The sequence below is a fragment of the Rhyacophila brunnea genome, unplaced genomic scaffold (genome assembly GCF_057557595.1).
Source record: "Rhyacophila brunnea isolate RB1 unplaced genomic scaffold, BYU_Rbru_1.0 scaffold_8, whole genome shotgun sequence".
Classification (NCBI taxonomy): Eukaryota; Metazoa; Arthropoda; class Insecta; order Trichoptera; family Rhyacophilidae; genus Rhyacophila; species Rhyacophila brunnea.
Genome location: NW_028233350.1, coordinates 43,264,252 through 43,283,295, shown reverse-complemented (window position 1 = coordinate 43,283,295; position 19,044 = coordinate 43,264,252). Strand labels below are relative to the sequence as shown.

The 19,044-nt window shown below is 34.9% G+C and overlaps 1 protein-coding gene across 1 annotated transcript; it reads left to right on the top strand.

Moving 5' to 3' along the window:
* Positions 1-738: 738 nt before the first annotated feature.
* Positions 739-17,860, top strand: LeuRS (Leucyl-tRNA synthetase). Its single transcript, XM_085958527.1, has 12 exons — positions 739-841; positions 1,151-1,366; positions 2,556-2,930; positions 4,641-4,885; positions 6,412-7,310; positions 8,592-8,850; positions 9,582-9,946; positions 10,975-11,246; positions 12,443-12,700; positions 13,256-13,468; positions 13,575-13,803; positions 17,399-17,860. The coding sequence occupies exons 1-12, from the start codon at positions 839-841 to the stop codon at positions 17,605-17,607; spliced, it is 3,543 nt and encodes a 1,180-aa protein (XP_085814653.1). The 5' UTR covers positions 739-838; the 3' UTR covers positions 17,608-17,860.
* The last annotated feature ends 1,184 nt before the right edge of the window (positions 17,861-19,044 follow it).

Below are 19,044 nucleotides of genomic sequence, written 5' to 3'. Positions count from 1 at the left end.
TGCCAAAAAAAGTATATTTACTAAGGTTTATTTTTTCAAAGAAAATCGCGGCCCTCCGTATATGGCCATACTTATACCTCCTGGCATAGAACAGGTTAATTTCACCTCAAACACTATTTGGAAAATGCTACTAATGAGAGCCACACTGCTTTTGACCTTAGCGATATGTATGGGGTCCGCCAAAGATCATAGCCTGGGGGCCCGCTTCAGGATGTAGGGCCATGACTATCACATTATCATTTATTTGTATTGAAAGGTAAATTACTCCAAATTGAAGCATAATGTACCTCCATAGCGGGGTAGAAGTTTCTTTTCAAGGAGGAATGGTTCTTAACCAATAATAACTCAAACCTATTTCATCATTGCTTTGGATCCAAAACATTGAAAAAATGTGGTGAAAATAATTTAATGCTATTATTAGAACGTAGGTACAATACACTCTCAGTAATCCGCTTTTCAATAATATTTTGCAGCATCCCTGGGTGTTCGTCAGTTTGAATAACTACCACTGACATAGAAAAAAGTTTTTCTTCAACATCTTCTATGAATATTCAGTGAATAGTAAACTATCAACAAAATTTTCTCATCAGACTAAAACGTGTTTTGTTTAAATTGAATCTATCAAATTCTAAATCAGTAATCATTTTCTATAAAAAGGTTTTTAAGATTATATTTTAGTTTATGGAATATAACCATAGACTATGCCAAATAAATTATAGCAACAGCAACACTGGTGTCGAAGTGTCAATTTGTCATTTTAGCCGGCTGTGGCTCACACGTGTGTGTACTATCGAAAATTAATAATTTTATGTTATTTTTATTTCGGTAGTAAACCGATATGGTATGAATATTCATTACTTTATAATTATCATATATTGTATTCCTTAATATTTTAATTGATTGTCTAATTGACAACCGTTTTGGCACTAAATATGACGTCCACACAAAATGCACTTGTGTGCTACATTTTTATTCTGACGCAATGTTTAATAATTCTTTCACTTCATTGTAGGTATTGAGGAATGCGTAAAATAATATAAATCGACTATACCAATTCAAATAAATAGGCAATCAATTTTTATATTATGGTTGTGTGGCCATATTGTTCAAAATAATTATAATTTCAATATTTTTGTATTGATTCTTGTAGGCCGCCCTTGACCGGAAAGGGACCTTCAAGGTAGAATATTTGCAGTGCATCGAGAAGGAAGTGCAGGCTAGATGGGCCAAGGACAAGATCTACGAAGAGGATGCTCCTGCATCGGTGGATAATTCCAAAAAGGAAAAGTTTCTTTGCACATTTCCGTTTCCTTACATGAACGGACGACTTCATTTGGGACACACGTTTTCCTTATCAAAGTGTGAGGTCAGTATCAACATTGTATGTACAGTTATGTATGTTTCGTGAAAATTTTGAAAGGGTTAAGATCGATTGAAAGTGTTTCATGTCACATGCTATATGCACTATTACATCACAAAGTTTTTGCTCGTTGATACTGTAGTGTTTTTTGTGTGGGTTATCGCTTTGGGAGTCGTCAATGTGTCGTAGGTTATGGTGTTGAGGATGATAATGAAGAAACCGAAAATGTATGCAGGAGCGAGTTTTATTTGCAGCGTAACAGTCGGTACGATAGTATAAATACAATGGCAGTACATATTACGTACTGAGATAGTTACGAGCCAGGTACTTAGATTCGAGTGACATTTTGATAAATCAGTATTCGTTATTTTTACAGTCGAAAGTAATACCTAAACATTATATTCTTGTACATCCATTATATTGAACGAGTAGCTGTGAATTTTATTTATTATTACAGTCATAAAATATGATACTATGGAAATGGATATTAGACGAATTTTCCATTGCGATACCGTATTTAATATTGCCAATCAATCTGCTGATACAGGTAAACAGTTGTTTACCGGTACATGGGTCGCTGGGAATTTATTATTGCGGTTGAATAATTTGATACATTAAAAATATATATAATGATCAATAATATACTGACAGCTACAATACTATTACTTCACGTGCTCTTTGCGTGTTGACTTTTCATAGCAAATACTTTTTTTGGTAAATGTGCCGCAGATGCCCGCATGAGTTTTTATAACTTTATTTTTAGACTAAACCCAACCTAATATTATAATCTTAGTGTGTGATAATGATGCAACGAAATGTATGAAAATTTCAAATCTTAAATTAACAATTTTATTATTGGATCGAAAAGCATCTGCTCGGACAGAAATATAATTATATAAGCTCATACGGGCATCTGCGGCATAATTATCCTTTTTTGTTAATACGAATTTTTAAAAACTAACCAGCACCATCTACAATTTGTATTCTTATTTCAATGAAAACAAATAAGTATGACTGACAAAGTTTAGTGTGCACTATTTATGTCAAATCTTAACAGCCTACATCCACCCTTCGCCATTGATTCATGGTGGCGTACTCTGACAGAATTTGAAGACTAGTATAACAAAAAATAAAAGGAATCTCTTGTAAACCATGGATTTACTGAAATAACTTATTTTCGTATGCCTTTTTTTAGTTTGCTGTACGGTATAATCGCCTGAAAGGAAAGAAATGTCTCTTTCCGTTTGCATTCCATTGCACCGGCATGCCAATCAAAGCTTGCGCAGACAAACTAAAGAGAGAAATCGAGACTTACGGTTGTCCTCCAGTGTTCCCCGATGAAGATGATTCTACGCAAGTCGTTGAAAAAGACGACGTGGTGATGAAGGACAAGAGTAAAGGGAAGAAAAGTAAAGCTGTGGCGAAGGCCGGCAGTGCCAAGTATCAATGGCAGATTATGCAGAGCCTGGGATTGTCTGATGATGAAATTAAACCTTTCGCCGATGCTTCTTACTGGTTGGACTACTTTCCACCTCTAGCAGTCAAAGATCTCCTTAGTATTGGAATTCACGTAAGATTTCTTAATATTTTTTTGTTATATAAAACATCACAGTAAAATTATTGTACATTATACTAGTTTATGTAAATGGCAGTGATTTTGTTGGTTATAAGATATATAACGTCGGTAATTTTCTACAAACACGTATGTATCTCAAAAATGACTTTTTAGGAGAGACAAATAACAACTTTATTCTCTCAGTTTTAAATTCAGAAATTAAAAATTTTGTGTGAAACATCCATTTAGTATAATTACACATATTTTCATGAAAAAATGTTATAGTTCTTCAATCTATTGCACTACACTTTCGACCGTTCAGTCATATTGTCGAAGATACGAAGATGTGTTGCAAATTTACTGTGAATCATTCCACAATATTACTGCAGTAAACACATATCTTGACTTACGAGAAAGAACTTCGGTATAATCATCTGTCGGAGCTCAGTATTCTGTATACTTACAAACACGTAACTCAAGATACGAGTTTATTAATATATATTTAAAAAATTCTTTTATTGTGATATGTTTTTTTGTACTGCTTAATCCTTTCTACACGGACGGTACACCTGTTGTACACTAATTAATTGGCCATTCGATATAGTTAGCATATTATTTAAATGCGGTAATTAAATAGTTATTAAATGATTCGCGGTCAACAAGTTAAATCTATTATGTTTTAAGATACGTGTTAGTGGAATATGTGCGTTCTCAAATTCTGAATTCATTACGTCAAACAAACTCAAAACTGACAAAAATTGAGATACGTGTTTGTAGAAAATTAATGACGAATTAAGTACAGTAGAACCTCGTTAATAAGAACACGGATAATTCGAAATTTTCGCGAAAAAAAAGTCCCTTGAACATTATTTTCATATTATAAAACCATACCTTTAATTCAAATTTCGTAATTCGAAATTATTACTTATTTTAAGAAGGTAATAAAAATAATCCTGACATTTTATGACCCATTAACACACACGAAACTGGAAATTTGGTAGGCACATCTATGATCGTAAACAATACTGATGAAAATCAAAAATTTTTTTTTTAAATTTTAATATTTTCCCCCCATACATTTCATAATTCTTAATTCGAATTTTTTTCGATTTTCGGTCCTGTGGAATTCGTATTAACGAGATTTTCTGTATTCCTTGTTCATTTTACCGAAATAATATGATTGAGACAAAAAATGTTTTTCATGTCAGTCCATTATTTGACAAAGATGTTTTATAGCGTAACACCGGCCTAGAGGTGCTTTATTTTTTTGTAGTTTGAATCAAGGTACCAATAATAGGTACTTTCCTTGATTGCTAGCCAACGTCAGGATCTCTCCAAATTTTAGTATAAACGTGTTTGCACTTGTTAATCATTTAATGAACCATTTTATTTGTTCAACGAATAATTCTGGAGTAAGAGTGGCTAATTGGTAAAGCACTTTGGTCAGTATCCGATAGACTCAATATGTATGTTCAATAATAATTTCTCAAGAATATGTTACTTCAGATGAAAGCTAGTGCCTAGATTCAGAAATTTCGGAATCAACAAATCTAACAAGATCCGTAATATGCTCCGTGTTAAGAGTCAAATACCTCGGTTTACATATCGTTTATTAAAACTGGAAACCCTATTTCTTGCACAATGTTTGCGTAACCGTAAACATTAATATGTAAGTAATAATTATTGCATTACTCCACATCAAATATTACATTTTTATTTTTATAGGTAGATTGGAGACGCACGTTTATAACAACGGATGCGAATCCATTCTTTGATTCGTTTGTGCGTTGGCAATTCATGCATCTGAAAGACCGCAACAAGGTGCAGTACGGTAAAAGGTACACGATATACTCTCCACGTGACGGACAACCTTGCATGGACCACGATCGGAGCTCAGGGGAAGGAGTGGGACCACAGGAGTACACACTCATCAAAATGCAACTAATTAAGCCGTATCCTAAACAACTTAGGTAGGTAATAATTGAAAATACTACTGTACCTTCAGTCTGATTAATATAATGCAATTAATTTGATTCCCTCAATAAATTGTATAATATTTTATAAGTTCCATGACTTTATTTTGTCATGGGGTTGCGTTGAACAATCCGTAACTCGTTTAGGATTGATATTTGTGTCATTATGTTGCACCATCTTTTCTCGTCATGAATAAACATTACATATTATTCTAATTTATCCAAGTTTTGTACTATTCCATTTGAGTCCTATTTTGCGACCTGTGTTTTGCCTTTCGACATCTTCAGGCACTTTGCATACTCACCAATGGCAAATGCACACTGATACAGAACAGAATACACTTAATTCTTGTTAATATAACAAATTAATTAAATGAGAAAATGTTATAACCAATTAAAGGAACCATTGTAACCATTTTGTACCACAATTGATACGTTTAGTTTATTTATTATGTACGTTTTTGTTATTAAACTATGTACTTATTAATATTATTTGTATAACGAGAAAAGATAGTTGAAAACATGATGCAACATAAATATCTTTCCTATAAAGTTTACAGATTAATTAGACACCTAACTACCTCAAATTCTTGATTTTTAACTCATTTAACACATTGATCGCCAACTAGTTTTACATAAAATAGTTAAAAAATGATTATTTGTTTCTAAGGTATTATTTGATAGGTTATGAAAGAATATAATGGTTTTTTTCCATTTTGATGATTTTTTACGTAAATATTGGTTTTTATGATGTGCCGGCCACATGTGTCCGTCGCGGCGCCACCAAGTTAATTTATTCTATTGCGCCGGGCCGGCCATATCGCCGGTCACCTGTCAATATGTGTTGACGAGAGCATGGTGCCATTTCGCGGTCGAATTATATTTAGATAGTATAATAAACAGAAAAGGCACAAATCGGAATAAAAGTTTTCAAATTGGGTAGTATAATACCTGGATACACATAAACTGGAAATATATGTATACATACCTTATAATCATTTTTGTATTTCTATTTTTTTATTATTTACATATTTTTTATAACTTACATTTTTAGATCTATTTAATTTTTATTTTTATATCAATAAAAACACATTTACAATTTAAAAGGAAAACTTTTTTTTTCATTATGTACATTCTTTACATTATTGAGCCTATATTTTGTGACTGGGAAGATATATTTTCAGGCCAAGTGGCAGTAATATACAGAAGGGCCATGCCGGTCACCGCGTATCGAAAAATGCACTGTGCGCATGCCCGCCGGCGCTGTAAAACAACTCTAAGGCAGGTCTTCTTTGCCGGTCACCGGTGACCCCCATGGCGATCAACGTGTTAATGAATTTATCTCATAATGAAAAATAATATAATATTTTTGACTAGATCACATTTATTAGTGTGTTTCTTCTATCCATCTAATTTAAGGGTTTGAATGTTTTAAAAGAGACTTGAACTAAAGAAATGGATTACTGAATCATTGTCATGAAATGACTACCTAATTAATTGATTTGAACATTACTTTATTTTAGCACTGCCGGTAATAAGAACGTTTTCTTAGTGGCAGCCACCCTTCGTCCAGAAACAATGTATGGACAGACCAACTGTTGGGTCAGGCCTGACATGTCGTACATCGCATTCAACACCACCAAAAACGACGTGTACATCTGTACAGCACGATCAGCTCGTAATATGTCCTACCAAGGATTCACAGCCGTCGAAGGGAAGGTTGACGTCATCGCAAAGTTGACCGGTCAGGATATTCTAGGGCTCCCCTTAAAGTCACCGCTGACGTCTCATTCTGTAATCTACACTCTTCCGATGTTGACGATCAAAGAAGACAAAGGAACGGGCGTCGTGACCAGTGTTCCGTCAGATTCACCGGATGATTATGCTGCCCTTGTCGATTTGAAAAAGAAGCAGCCGTTCAGGGAAAAATACGGTATTAAAGACGAAATGGTTTTACCGTTTGAACCTATTCCAATTATTGATGTACCGGAGTTTGGTAATCTTTCAGCGGTTACAGCTTACGACATGCTTAAAATTCAAAGTCAGAATGACAAAGATAAACTGCTGGAAGCCAAAGAAATGGTCTACATGAAAGGATTCTACGATGGAGTGATGTTGGTCGGTGAATTCAAAGGAAAGAAAATTCAGGACGTCAAGAAAGACTTGCAGAAGAAGCTTGTGGATAGTTCGGAAGCTGTGATATACTACGAGCCTGAAAAGCTGATCATGTCTCGGTCCAGCGATGAATGTGTTGTCGCTCTGTGTGATCAGTGGTATTTGGATTATGGCGAACCAGTTTGGAAGGCGCAGGCTGAGAAGGCATTGGCTAATATGAATACGTACCACGATGAAGTCAGGAAGAATTTCACGGCATCGTTGAATTGGCTCCATGAACATGCTTGTTCAAGAACGTATGGTTTAGGTCAGTATAACATGTGGTAGTCCAGTAACTTTTAACTACATAGTACTAATATCTTTCATAACAAAGTAGATGCGTTTCAGAATTCTACATTGTTTATTTTTAGGGGTAAAAATAACAACGAAGGAGTAGGTACATAGGAATGTGTAAAATCTAGTTTTCAAAAAACTTACTTTATATGGGGACTAAGACATCAGAAAATTAAAAGTTCCTATGCCGAGTGCTGGATGAAGATATGATATCACTATCAAATTAATCAAACTAACATAAATGGCTAATAAATAATGGCAGATCAGTGCCACGGACGAATTAACTCGCCAATGCATGTATGTCGCGTCAGGCCACGGACGAGTTAACTCGTGGGCTTGTAAACATCATAACTTCTGAATGAACTGTTTGTGTATATTTTCAAAACAATATTCATCATTTTAGTGTGAAAATATTCCCGATAAACTCGAGAAACATGTTGATTTGGTAATTTTTCACAAATATTTAGCATTCTGTTCCTATTTCATATTTTTAAGGGATTTATTTTATTCCAAAAATAGCTGGCCTACAAGACGTGTTCACCTACATAGTAAAAATTGGCTGGCAGTGACAAGTTAAAAAAATGCATGTGGCATATTATGTCAAAATAGTGAATTATATGATACGCAGAATTCAAACAAATATAGTTTTGTTTTGTGACAGCTGTCACTTCTCAATTCACTATTTAGTGGTGTCACTTTTGTCACTAAACGACCGGTTTGGCCCTAAGAGATACCTTTGGTCTTTGAAATTGATAGGTACAATTATTATAATCTCAGAATAAATTTAATCATGATTAAACACATAAGTTTCAAATGTAAATCATTGATAAACTCATTATAAATATGTCATAGTTGTAAATGAGGATGTTTATTTGCCTATTGCACCAGTGTCGACTGAATTTAATATTATGAAGTTGTGGTATTTAAATTCAATTCTGAATTTGTCAATACACAATGCCACAACTTTATATCATATTTTGTCGACACTGATGCAATGATCTAAGAAAACACATTTAATAATCAATATGAAGTTCTGTAGTTTTGACAGAAAATAAGTTATAGCATTGCCTAGCAAGAGAAAGCATGGCTTGATGTATGTGAAGCCGGGAATAGAAACCGTAACAATATTCAAAGTCACATCTGTGCATATTCAAGGTAAAATCGTTCCACTATACCAGCAACCAACCCAAAGTAAATTTATTTGGTGGGTTATAATAATATTATATACCATTGAAAGTTTCTATTTAATTTACAGGTACCAAACTTCCGTGGGATGAGCAATGGCTCATTGAATCTTTATCGGATTCCACGATCTACATGGCGTACTACACCGTCGCTCACTTGCTGCAGGGAAATTCATTCAAAGGCGACAAGCCTAACACCTTCAATATTGCATCAGATCAGATGACTCCTGACGTCTGGGATTATATTTTCTTCAATAACGCTCCCTACCCGTCAAAGACAAAAATTAAGAAAGAGGCGTTGACTGTCATGAAACGGGAGTTCAATTTTTGGTTAGTAACATATTTTGATAATCTGTCATAGAAAAAAATACATTTTTTTTAGTACAGTCGAACTTGGTTATTACGATCACGGAAATAGCGAGATCTCGGATGTAATGAAACATTCGTTAACATTTTAGGTTATTTTCTCCATTCAATTATTCACTTTTATAACGAGCTACTTCTCGGGTATACCATGCAAAACTGTTAATGAGTCGATCGTTTAAAAACAACATTTTCGACCCTAAGCAATAAAATCCGACTGATGCCGCCGGGATCGGATTACGTTTATGATACTAGTTAAGTGTCTAAGTACCTAATTGGTGTTTTCGCCGACAAGAAAAAGTATCTACACATATGGTTGAAATTGCATGTAAAAAATCCAAACTTTGTAAAGTCGGTAGTTACCTACCAGCGCCGGCGGCTCAGCACTTCATTACAATAAACAACCTTTTTTGTTGTTTATGAATGCCATGCTTGTTTCGGGAATTTTTAAGATGGTTTTCAGATTTTTTATGTTCTATTCTTAAATAAAACGTGGCGCGAAAAATGTTTATTACAATATAACGAGCAAATTCAGTCGGTCCCATCTTCCTCGTAATAACCATATTCGACTGTAAACGTATGAATGCTGTTTTAACACCTCTGTAATTTGAATGATTATATCGTTTTGACGAAATTGTACAGGCGGGCTACTTATTACTAAATTTATTATGTTCTCAATGTCGATGTAATTGGTATAGGTATCCTGTTGATCTTCGAGTGTCCGGCAAAGACTTGATCCAAAATCATTTAACATACTACATCTATAACCACTGCGCCATGTGGCCAAATCAGGAGGGCATGTGGCCTCAGACGATTCGAGCTAACGGACATCTGCTGCTTAACTCGGCGAAGATGTCTAAATCCGAAGGAAACTTTTTGACTTTGACCGACGCCGTCCAGAAGTTCAGCGCCGATGGAATGAGGCTATGCTTGGCCGACTCAGGAGACACTGTTGAAGATGCCAACTTCATCGAAAGCATGGCTGATGCTGGAATCTTGAGGCTTTATACTTTTATTGAATGGGTTAAAGAGACATTGGGAGCAAAGGAAATGCTCAGAAAAGGTTCGTATTTTTTTTACATTGTAAGTTTATGTTTAGACTATTTATTATTTAAAGACGTTAACCCCATATTTATTTTTCTTGATTCTGATTCTGTAAGTTCTTTGCCAGCTTCGTTTATTTGATAGAATTAAATTAGACGTAGAGTTGATTGCAAATTCATTATATTCGTCAGCCGGTATTTTTTATATTTTACAACTAACTTTAAACACAATTTTTTTATTAATGTTTATGAGGTTAAATACATTGTATTTCACTATTTGCTTTTCTAATTGTTTACTAATATATTTGCAAAAGAAATTATTAGTCTATTTGCCAGTGACGAAGTATCCAACATAAATAGTGCACACTAAAGTTTGTCAGTCATACTTATTTGTTTTCATTGAACTAATAATATAAATTGCAGATGGTTCTAGTTGGTTTTTCAATTAAAACCTGCCTAAAATAATGTACACATTGTCAGTCATACTTAACTGCGTTCATTGAATTAATGAGTATAAATTGCAGACGGTGTTGGTTAGTTTTTTGAAAGTTAGTCTGAACCAAACCATAATAGATAAAAAACATTCTTCTATCTATAAAATGTTTAAAATTATGTATGATTTAATGGTATAAATTTAAATATTCTATAGATCAATATTTTTCAACTATTATCTATTATGCCATGGTTTTCGCAGGGTTTAATTAACTAACCAACAACATCTGTAAATTGTAGTCTTATTTCAATGAAAACAAGTACGTATGACTGACAAACTTTAGTGTGCACTATTTATGTTGGATCTTAACAGCCTACCTCCCCCCTTCGCCATTGCTATTTGCACTCCTGATTAATGCTCTTGATAATTTTTTTGCAATTCTCTCAAAATGGCGAAATATGGAGGTTACCTACTTTGAAAATAACAGTCTGATTACTCTAAAATCATATTAAATTGCATGGTTTGAATTCAGTCGCTAGATTCCCCAGTAGTTTGAGGCTCCACCTTAGCAATTGCTCAACTAATGTGTGAATAATAATAAAATGTTTATTTCAGGATCCGCAAATACGTTCCACGATAAAGTATTCACAAGTGAAATCAACATGAAAGTCAATGAAACCGAGGAGAACTATCAGAAGATGTTATTCAAAGAGGCTCTAAGAACGGGATTCTTCGAGTTTCAAGCTGCGAGAGACAAATACCGTGAACTGTGTGGCTCTGACGGAATGAATCTGGATTTGATTCTGAGGTTTATCAAAACACAGGCTCTTATCTTGTCTCCAATTTGTCCCCATGTTTCTGAACATGTCTGGGTTCTGCTAGGAAATGTAAGACATTCTGTAAATCAATATAATAGAAAATTTTTGGTACTTGTTAAGTAGCCTGTAACTTTAAAATGTCTGAACTAGTGGTGCTCATTTGAAAGCTAAACGCTAGTCAAAATTTAGTATGTTTATTCCTAGGTTACGGTAAGTTGTGCTGGGTTTTGGTTTGTTTTTGTGTCTAAAATGTTCACATGACGCAAAACATTAGCTTAAATTAAATAAGCCGTGAAAATTGCATATTGTAGTGAATGCGTGCAATAACATTTAGTATATTATTACAGCAGTTTCACAACTCGGTTTGCATTGTGTTGGGCTATTTAATGCGTACCGAATATTTACAAATGGTAATTCTCATCACATAATAACAGCCACATTATATTATTACTTTTTTTGTTTCTTTTTTTAATGTTATTGGTCTAATTTTCCATATTGAAATATAGTAATTAATTCTTGATCTATCGTTTTGGAATGGACCAGATAAGTTAGCTATTACTTACAATTTAAATCAGAATTTCACATTTTTTTGGATAAATGTAATTTAGAGTAGATACCGTCGGACTGGTTTATTTAGAGCAAACAAAGGAGTTCTTTATTTTTGCGGTAACATGTAAATTGTATGTCTTATTAAATTTCACCGTATCAGTTCACCGTGAGCTCAGTGAGCTGTCGTACCAGAAAGAGATGACTGTATAGCATTAATATCAAAAACTGCCACGTTCATGGATCATTGCAGATGTAATATTCCAATTTTATAGATTCAATAAGAATATTAATTTGATATTGTATAGGTATAACTTGATACTTTAGAACACCTACTTGCTAACCTACTGTTGAACCATTCAGAATTCTTTATAAATACGTAATATATTATACGATATGTTTGTGTTTCTAATTTACACCAATCTGTTTTCTTCTCTTTTTATTATATATTTTTTAAGTCTTTTATTTAAACATGAATTTGATCTCAATACTATACAGCTATTTCGGATACAAGAATTCACGGTGAACTGTGATATGACCAATTTACGTACGTACAAATTATATAGCACAATAGTTTTCATTTGATTCTTATTGAGTTTTTTTGACATGTTTCTTTAGATGTTAACAGGTATTATGACAATTTTTTCTTGTACATTGTCAGACTCAGGATTTTCCATTTGCTAAATGAGGTATCACCGTGCTTTTGCTTTCCCTTTCAGAAAAACAGCATACTTCGTGAACTGTGGCCAGTTGCCGGAGCGATCAGTGAATTGGAAATCAAGGCCAGTTGTTATTTAATGGAGGCAGCGCATTCCTTCAGGCTGTTTTTGAAGAACCACATGGCGGTGAAGAAGCCCAAAGGGAAGGCAGATGCGCCGGCTGTCCCTGAGAAGCCTGACAAAGCAATCATTTGGGTTGCTAAAACTTTCCCGCCTTGGCAAAGCGCAGTACTGACTACCATGAAGAAAATGTTTGACGTACGTTGTGAATCTTTTTCTATTAGGGGAATCAGTTTTTTAGACATAATTTAGTAGTTTTGTGATAAAAATCTTATGAAACATTCTCCCGCTCAATCAAGTCGTGCTAATGAATCTGACACTAGTGGACAGACGTTACGTGGAGAAATATTTTTATTGTAAATTATCCGGGCATGTGCAATTATTTATGTTTTAGTGTTCCAATTTCAAAGTAAATCAAACAATAAAATCGGTTATCAATAGTCATGTATTATTACAATGAATGATAGCTATAAAAAAACTAGACAAATACAGTTTTTATATCAATGCAAAATTTTTATGTTTTGTTTGCTTTGTGTTATAAAATAAGCTCCGAAAACTGGTCAATTAAACAAATATAAATAATTTATATTTAAAGTAACATAATATCTATCTTTCGTATGAATAATACATACATATTATATTGGTTTATTTATGTTTGTTATGAAAAAAATTAGGTACATATCTCGGAAAGTTACAAGTTTTTGTATTTCACTCGTGTACCGTCTTAATTATAAAAATATTTTTATTTTTTAGGCTAATAAGACGTTACCAGAGAATAAAATATTGTCAGTCGAATTCGGAAAAATGGACGAGTTGAAAAAGTATATGAAGCGAGTAATGCCTTTTGTTCAGGCGACAAGAGACCAAATTGACAAAATCGGGGTGCAGGCGCTCTCCCTTACAATGGAATTCGATGAAGTCCAGATACTCAAGGAAAATTCTTCATATCTGGCAAATACACTCGATGTAAGTGTTAATTTCAGCTAATATAGTGACAATATTTTACCACTGCAAAAGTGTTTCATATTTTCTTTCCGAATGTTGTCAGAATATTTTCCATTTATATGTTTAGTTGGACGAAGTGGAAGTGAAGTACACTGATGAATCGCAAGATAAAAGTAGGGAGGATTGCTGTCCAGGACAACCGCATATTTCATTCTTCGTTTCACCGGGTGTGAAAATTGAATGCATCAACCCTACGCCGATGAGTGGCCTCTTTAATAAGGAGATTCTGGTTGCCGTCGGTGACACAGTCGGAAAAGTCATTTCAAAGCTTACTAAAGACTTGAAAACTCTTAAAGGTATTAAATTAATTTCCTACATATTAATTTTATTACTTATGTTGTAACCGAGGATTTGGAGCAGACCGTTTTATAATTTCTCCATTCTGGTGTTTAAAACACCTGCTCCACATTTACTAAAACTTTTAATTTTAATTACCAATGTTAACAAGTGTTTTTTCTGTATCATTATAATATTATATTAAAGTAGAAAATAGTCATTAGTATAAAAAAAAATCTAAAACTCCAGTCCATATCCTTGGTTGTTATTATGTTATTCTCATTGGATTTATTCATAAAATTGTAATAGGTCATGTAGTATGAACACATTTACCTGTACCGACATCCAAAATTTAATCCTGTTTTTTTTTAAGATACGAGGGTGGGTCAATAATTCCTTAGAAAAAAGCATTAAAACAGTTTTTATTTTTGTATTTTTTTTTATTTCTCAACATAATCTCCTTGGAGCTCAATACACTTGGTTAGACGTTTCTCAATTTTTTTTAAACCGTCAGAAAAATAAGTTTTCGGAAGGCCCTCAAAATAAGCATTTGTCCGATCGATGACTTCTTCATTTGATAAAAAACGTTGTCCACTTAGCCATTTTTTTAAGTTTGGGAAAAGGAAAAAGTCACTGGGGGCTAAATCTGGCGAATACGGTGGGTGGTCGACCGATTCGAACTTCAATTCTTCAATTTTAGCCATTGATCGTAAACATGTGTGAACACGGGCATTGTCCTGATGAAAGAGGATTTTTTTCCTGTTTAAATGAGGCCGTTTTTCTTCAATTTTGTTTTTTAGCTGGTCCAATAAAGATGCATAATAATCCCCTGTTATAGTTTTTCCTTTTTCCAAATAGTCAACGAAAATAATTCCACGTGCATCCCAAAATACAGTAGCCATAACCTTACCAGCTGATTTTACGGTTTTCGCCTTCTTTGGACATGGTTCGCCTTTCGCAATCCACTGCTTTGACTGTTCTTTCGTCTCGGGAGTATAGTGGTGTATCCATGTTTCATCTACAGTCACAAAGCGACGAAAAAATTCATCCGGATTGCGTTGCATGAGCGACAACAGGGCTTTAGAGGCCACCACCCTATTGCGTTTATTGTCGACTGTGAGCAAACGCGGCACCCATCTTGCAGAAATTTTTTTCATGCCCAATTTGTCATGTAAAATAGAAATGACGCTACCTTTTGAGATCCCTGTAACCTCAATTATCTCACTCAACTTTAATCTTCGGTCACTTAACACCATATCGTGGATTTTATTGATCATTTCTGGTGTAGTCACCTCTACAGGACGTCCTGAGCGTGGTTCATCCTTTGTTGATGTACGACCACGTTTAAATTCATTTAACCAGTTATAAATAGTTGCAAGTGAAGGAGCAGATATGCCGTGAACTAAATCCAACTCATTTTTTATTTCCTTTGCTGTTAACCCTTTTATATTAAAATGTTTAATAACAGCTCTAAACTCAATTTTCTCCATTTTTGTAAACAAGCAAATTTTTTTTTTAAATGTACGAGAAACACACAACAACCCGACCAATCTGATTGAAACTTCGCAGCATACTGAATCGGTAGTGCCGCTGCATGAAAACAAACCGCTTACAGTACTAGTCGCGCCACCTGTCGGCTTTTCTAAGGACTTATTGCCCCACCCTCGTATATAATATAATTTTTTAGCATATATGGCCATAGCAATGTGGCGATTTTTAGCATGTTTTGTAAGTTGTAATGTTAAGAAATGTCAATACTTATTTTGCTTGTAATTTATCAAGGATTAATACTCGAAACAACATTCCAGTTCTATTCAAACCTGTCGCGAGTATTCCAAAACATGATTATGTATATCTAACAGTGGCGAAGGGTGGAGGTACGCAGTTATGATCTGTCATAAATATTGCACCCTAAACTGTGTCAGTAAACCCTGCCTAAACCAAACCACCATAGTGGAGTTGGCTATGCAGATTCGATATAAATAGCGTACATTTTGTCAGTCATACTTATTTGTTTTCATTGAATTAAGAGAACAAATTGGAAATGTTGTTTTTTAAAATTCACATTGCCTAAAAATATTCTTCTATCTAAAAAATATCTAAAATCACATATGATTTCATGGCATAATTTTAGATATTTTAATTATAGACAAATATTTTTGTCAGGGTTTAAATTGAATTCTAAAAATTAACCAACACTATCTGCATTTTGTAGTTTTAGTTCAATGAAAACGAATATGTTTGATGAAAGTTTAGTGTGCCCTGGTCAAGCGTGTGCAGACCAAATCCACAACCTTCGATGTCTTCTCCAGCAGAGCCATGAGCTGAACAGTCCGATGGCTTGCTGCTTTGTGGATTATGAGAAGGTTTCGACAGTCCACACCGCCCCTCAGGAGGCTACTGGAAGCATACTGGACCCCTCCCAAGATCATTGCCATAATCAAATGCCTGTACGAGAATAGCGAATGCTGTGTCAGAATTGTAGACACTATCACGGAATGGTTCGGGGTCACGACCGGAGTCAGACAGGGTTGTGTCCTTGCACCGTTTCTCAATACCTCCTGACCGAGGCATACCTGTTACCCCCACGGTGAAGCTATGCGACCTGGAATACGCTGATGACGCTGTCCTATTCGACAACTCAATCGAGGGCATTCAGGAGACAATCGACAGGTTGCGTAACAACTCATCTCGCGTTGGTTTGAAAATCAACACGAAGAAAACATACGTTTTGTGTAATAGCACCTGTCCTGATCCAGATTTCCCTCTGAGTAGCGACGGACAAAACATCGAGAGCGTCGACAGCTTCAAGTACCTGGGGGTACACATCACGGGAGATGGAATTTTGCAGAAAGAGCTCGCTATCCGAATGGGAATGGCTGGAGCAACATTTAACTCGATGCGAAATGTCTGGGACTCACGATTGTACTCGGTCAAAACCAAATGCCGCCTATTCGACGCTTGCATTCTGACAGTGCTGCTTTACGGTAGCGAATCATGGCACCGTACGAAGGCTCAGAGCAGCCCTATACTGAGCTTCGAAAACAGATGTTTGCGACGGATACTGGGTGTGCAGTGATATGACTTTAGGAGCAACGAGGAGATAAGAGAACACACCAAGCAACAACCTCTCATCACGCTGATAGTGATGAGGCGACGTTGGACCTGGCTCGGCCACGTGCTGCGGATGCCAGAAGAGAACCTCAACCTGGCTTGCCTGTTCTTTAAGCCAACCGGATTTCGGCGTCCTGGAAGGCCACTAAATACTATCTATAGAGTGTATACGGCGGAGCTATGGGATGCTGGTTTGACCTGGACCGAAGCAAGAAAAGTAGCGAGCGACAGGGATTCTTGGAGGCGCCGCGTGGTGTCCATATGCTCCAATTAAGGGGCGGATATGGCCAAAGAAGAAGTTTAGTGTGCACTATTTATGTCAGATTTCCACGCTTCGCCACTGCTGTGAAGTATTATTTCTTAGAAATAACCTCACCTAAGGAGTTACTACTTTCGTGTGAAATTTGGTTTGGTTTACCAAGTTGTTTCGGTCTTGTGTTGCACTGAATATTTGACAATTATTCTCCCAATATTAACTGTTTTTTTCTTTATTATTTTCAGATGCCAATCAAGTCAAGCTTTGGAGGTATTCGGATCCTGTTCTTGGGCCACGTAAAATACCGTCGTTCGAGAATCCGTTGAAAGATATGGTTGTGTTAGATGTTAAAACTCTTTTTACTGTTGACGTGGAGAAAAGCACGATAACCGTCAATGAAAGTGGAAAGAACATCAATTTGGGTTCAAGAATACTTTACACGTATGCGTTGTAACAATTTTGTAACAAAAAACAATATTTAATACTGACTGAAGGTATTGTAATAAACAAATAAATATGTTGAACTTGTAAATGCCTGGCTAAACTACTTAAATTCTTTTTTAAATCTTCAATCCTCCGTTATTTAAGTGGAACGTTGTATAACAATGTTTTATGTTTTGAAATGGTATTGTCAAATCTCCCTTACAGATTTTGCAAGTCGACACGTGAATCTATTTATTTTAGTTATATGGTATACATCTTTACTATTTCATATTATTTATTGTTTTCTATAAGGTGAATTAAATCTTTATTGATAAAATATAATTTTGTCTTTATTAAAACCCATTTACTACACATATCGAACCTGTGAATATTCCAATGCAGCATGTCAATATTCATCTATCATATTCATGTGATCTGACACGCCAGTGCGGTAGCTGCTTGAACTGACACCAACTCGCATTCTTGAATAGTATGGATTCTTTGCAATTTGGCAGCGACTATATTTGAATTACACCTTTAGTGACATGTACACTTAGCACTTTTATCTATAAAATAAATGTTGGTTCCTAACCAACACTGTGTCAATACATACAAGTTACATATTGTTTTTTGAATGACAACGAAATCAGTCATGTCAAATTTGTACATATCGCCGTAAATGTCAAGGGAGCCAAGCCACAAATTCGGCGAAAATGAGGTAAAGTACACAAAAGCATTTTAAAATCATCAAAGATACAGTGGTCAATGGATTTAAGCCACAAAACTCTTTTGACTACATTTTTTGTACATTTCAATATTCAGTGGTCAAGACACACATAACTTCTAAGATACTATTTTTTTAGTTATTTGTACAAAATAATAAAAAGATAACACCGCAAAGTATATTCTATATAGAAAGTTTCACCGTTATCAGTGTAGCCAGCCGTACTATAATTATAGTACAATACTATAATTTTTAATCTGCGAAAAATGTAAAATACTATAATTTTAGGTAACTATACCAAAAAATACTATAATTTTGAAGGATTCGAGATGAAAAATGTTCCTGTACTATAATTCAGAAATACTATAATTTTTACCCTTTGGTTCTATACTGCCGTACTAAGCACAGAGGCCGTAACTGACGTATTTAGGTATTTTCATGTTTTGATGAATTTGGATTCAGCAGAGTTTTTGTATAAGATCGATAAAAAAAAAACCAGCCAAAACTGCTATATTTCCAGAGAAAATTGAGTTTTTTAAAAGCCGTATATACGCAGTATGAGGAAAAACACGATAAATACTAAGCGGTTCGGTCGTAACTAGCATTCACTAAAGGATTTAAGACGTATCTGACACAGATACGGCTAATATCCTTTAGTTTTTCGGACTTACGGCCGAACTGGCCTAGTATCGCTGTTGTTACGGCCAAATTGCTTTAGTAATAATATCATATTTCGATCGCTAT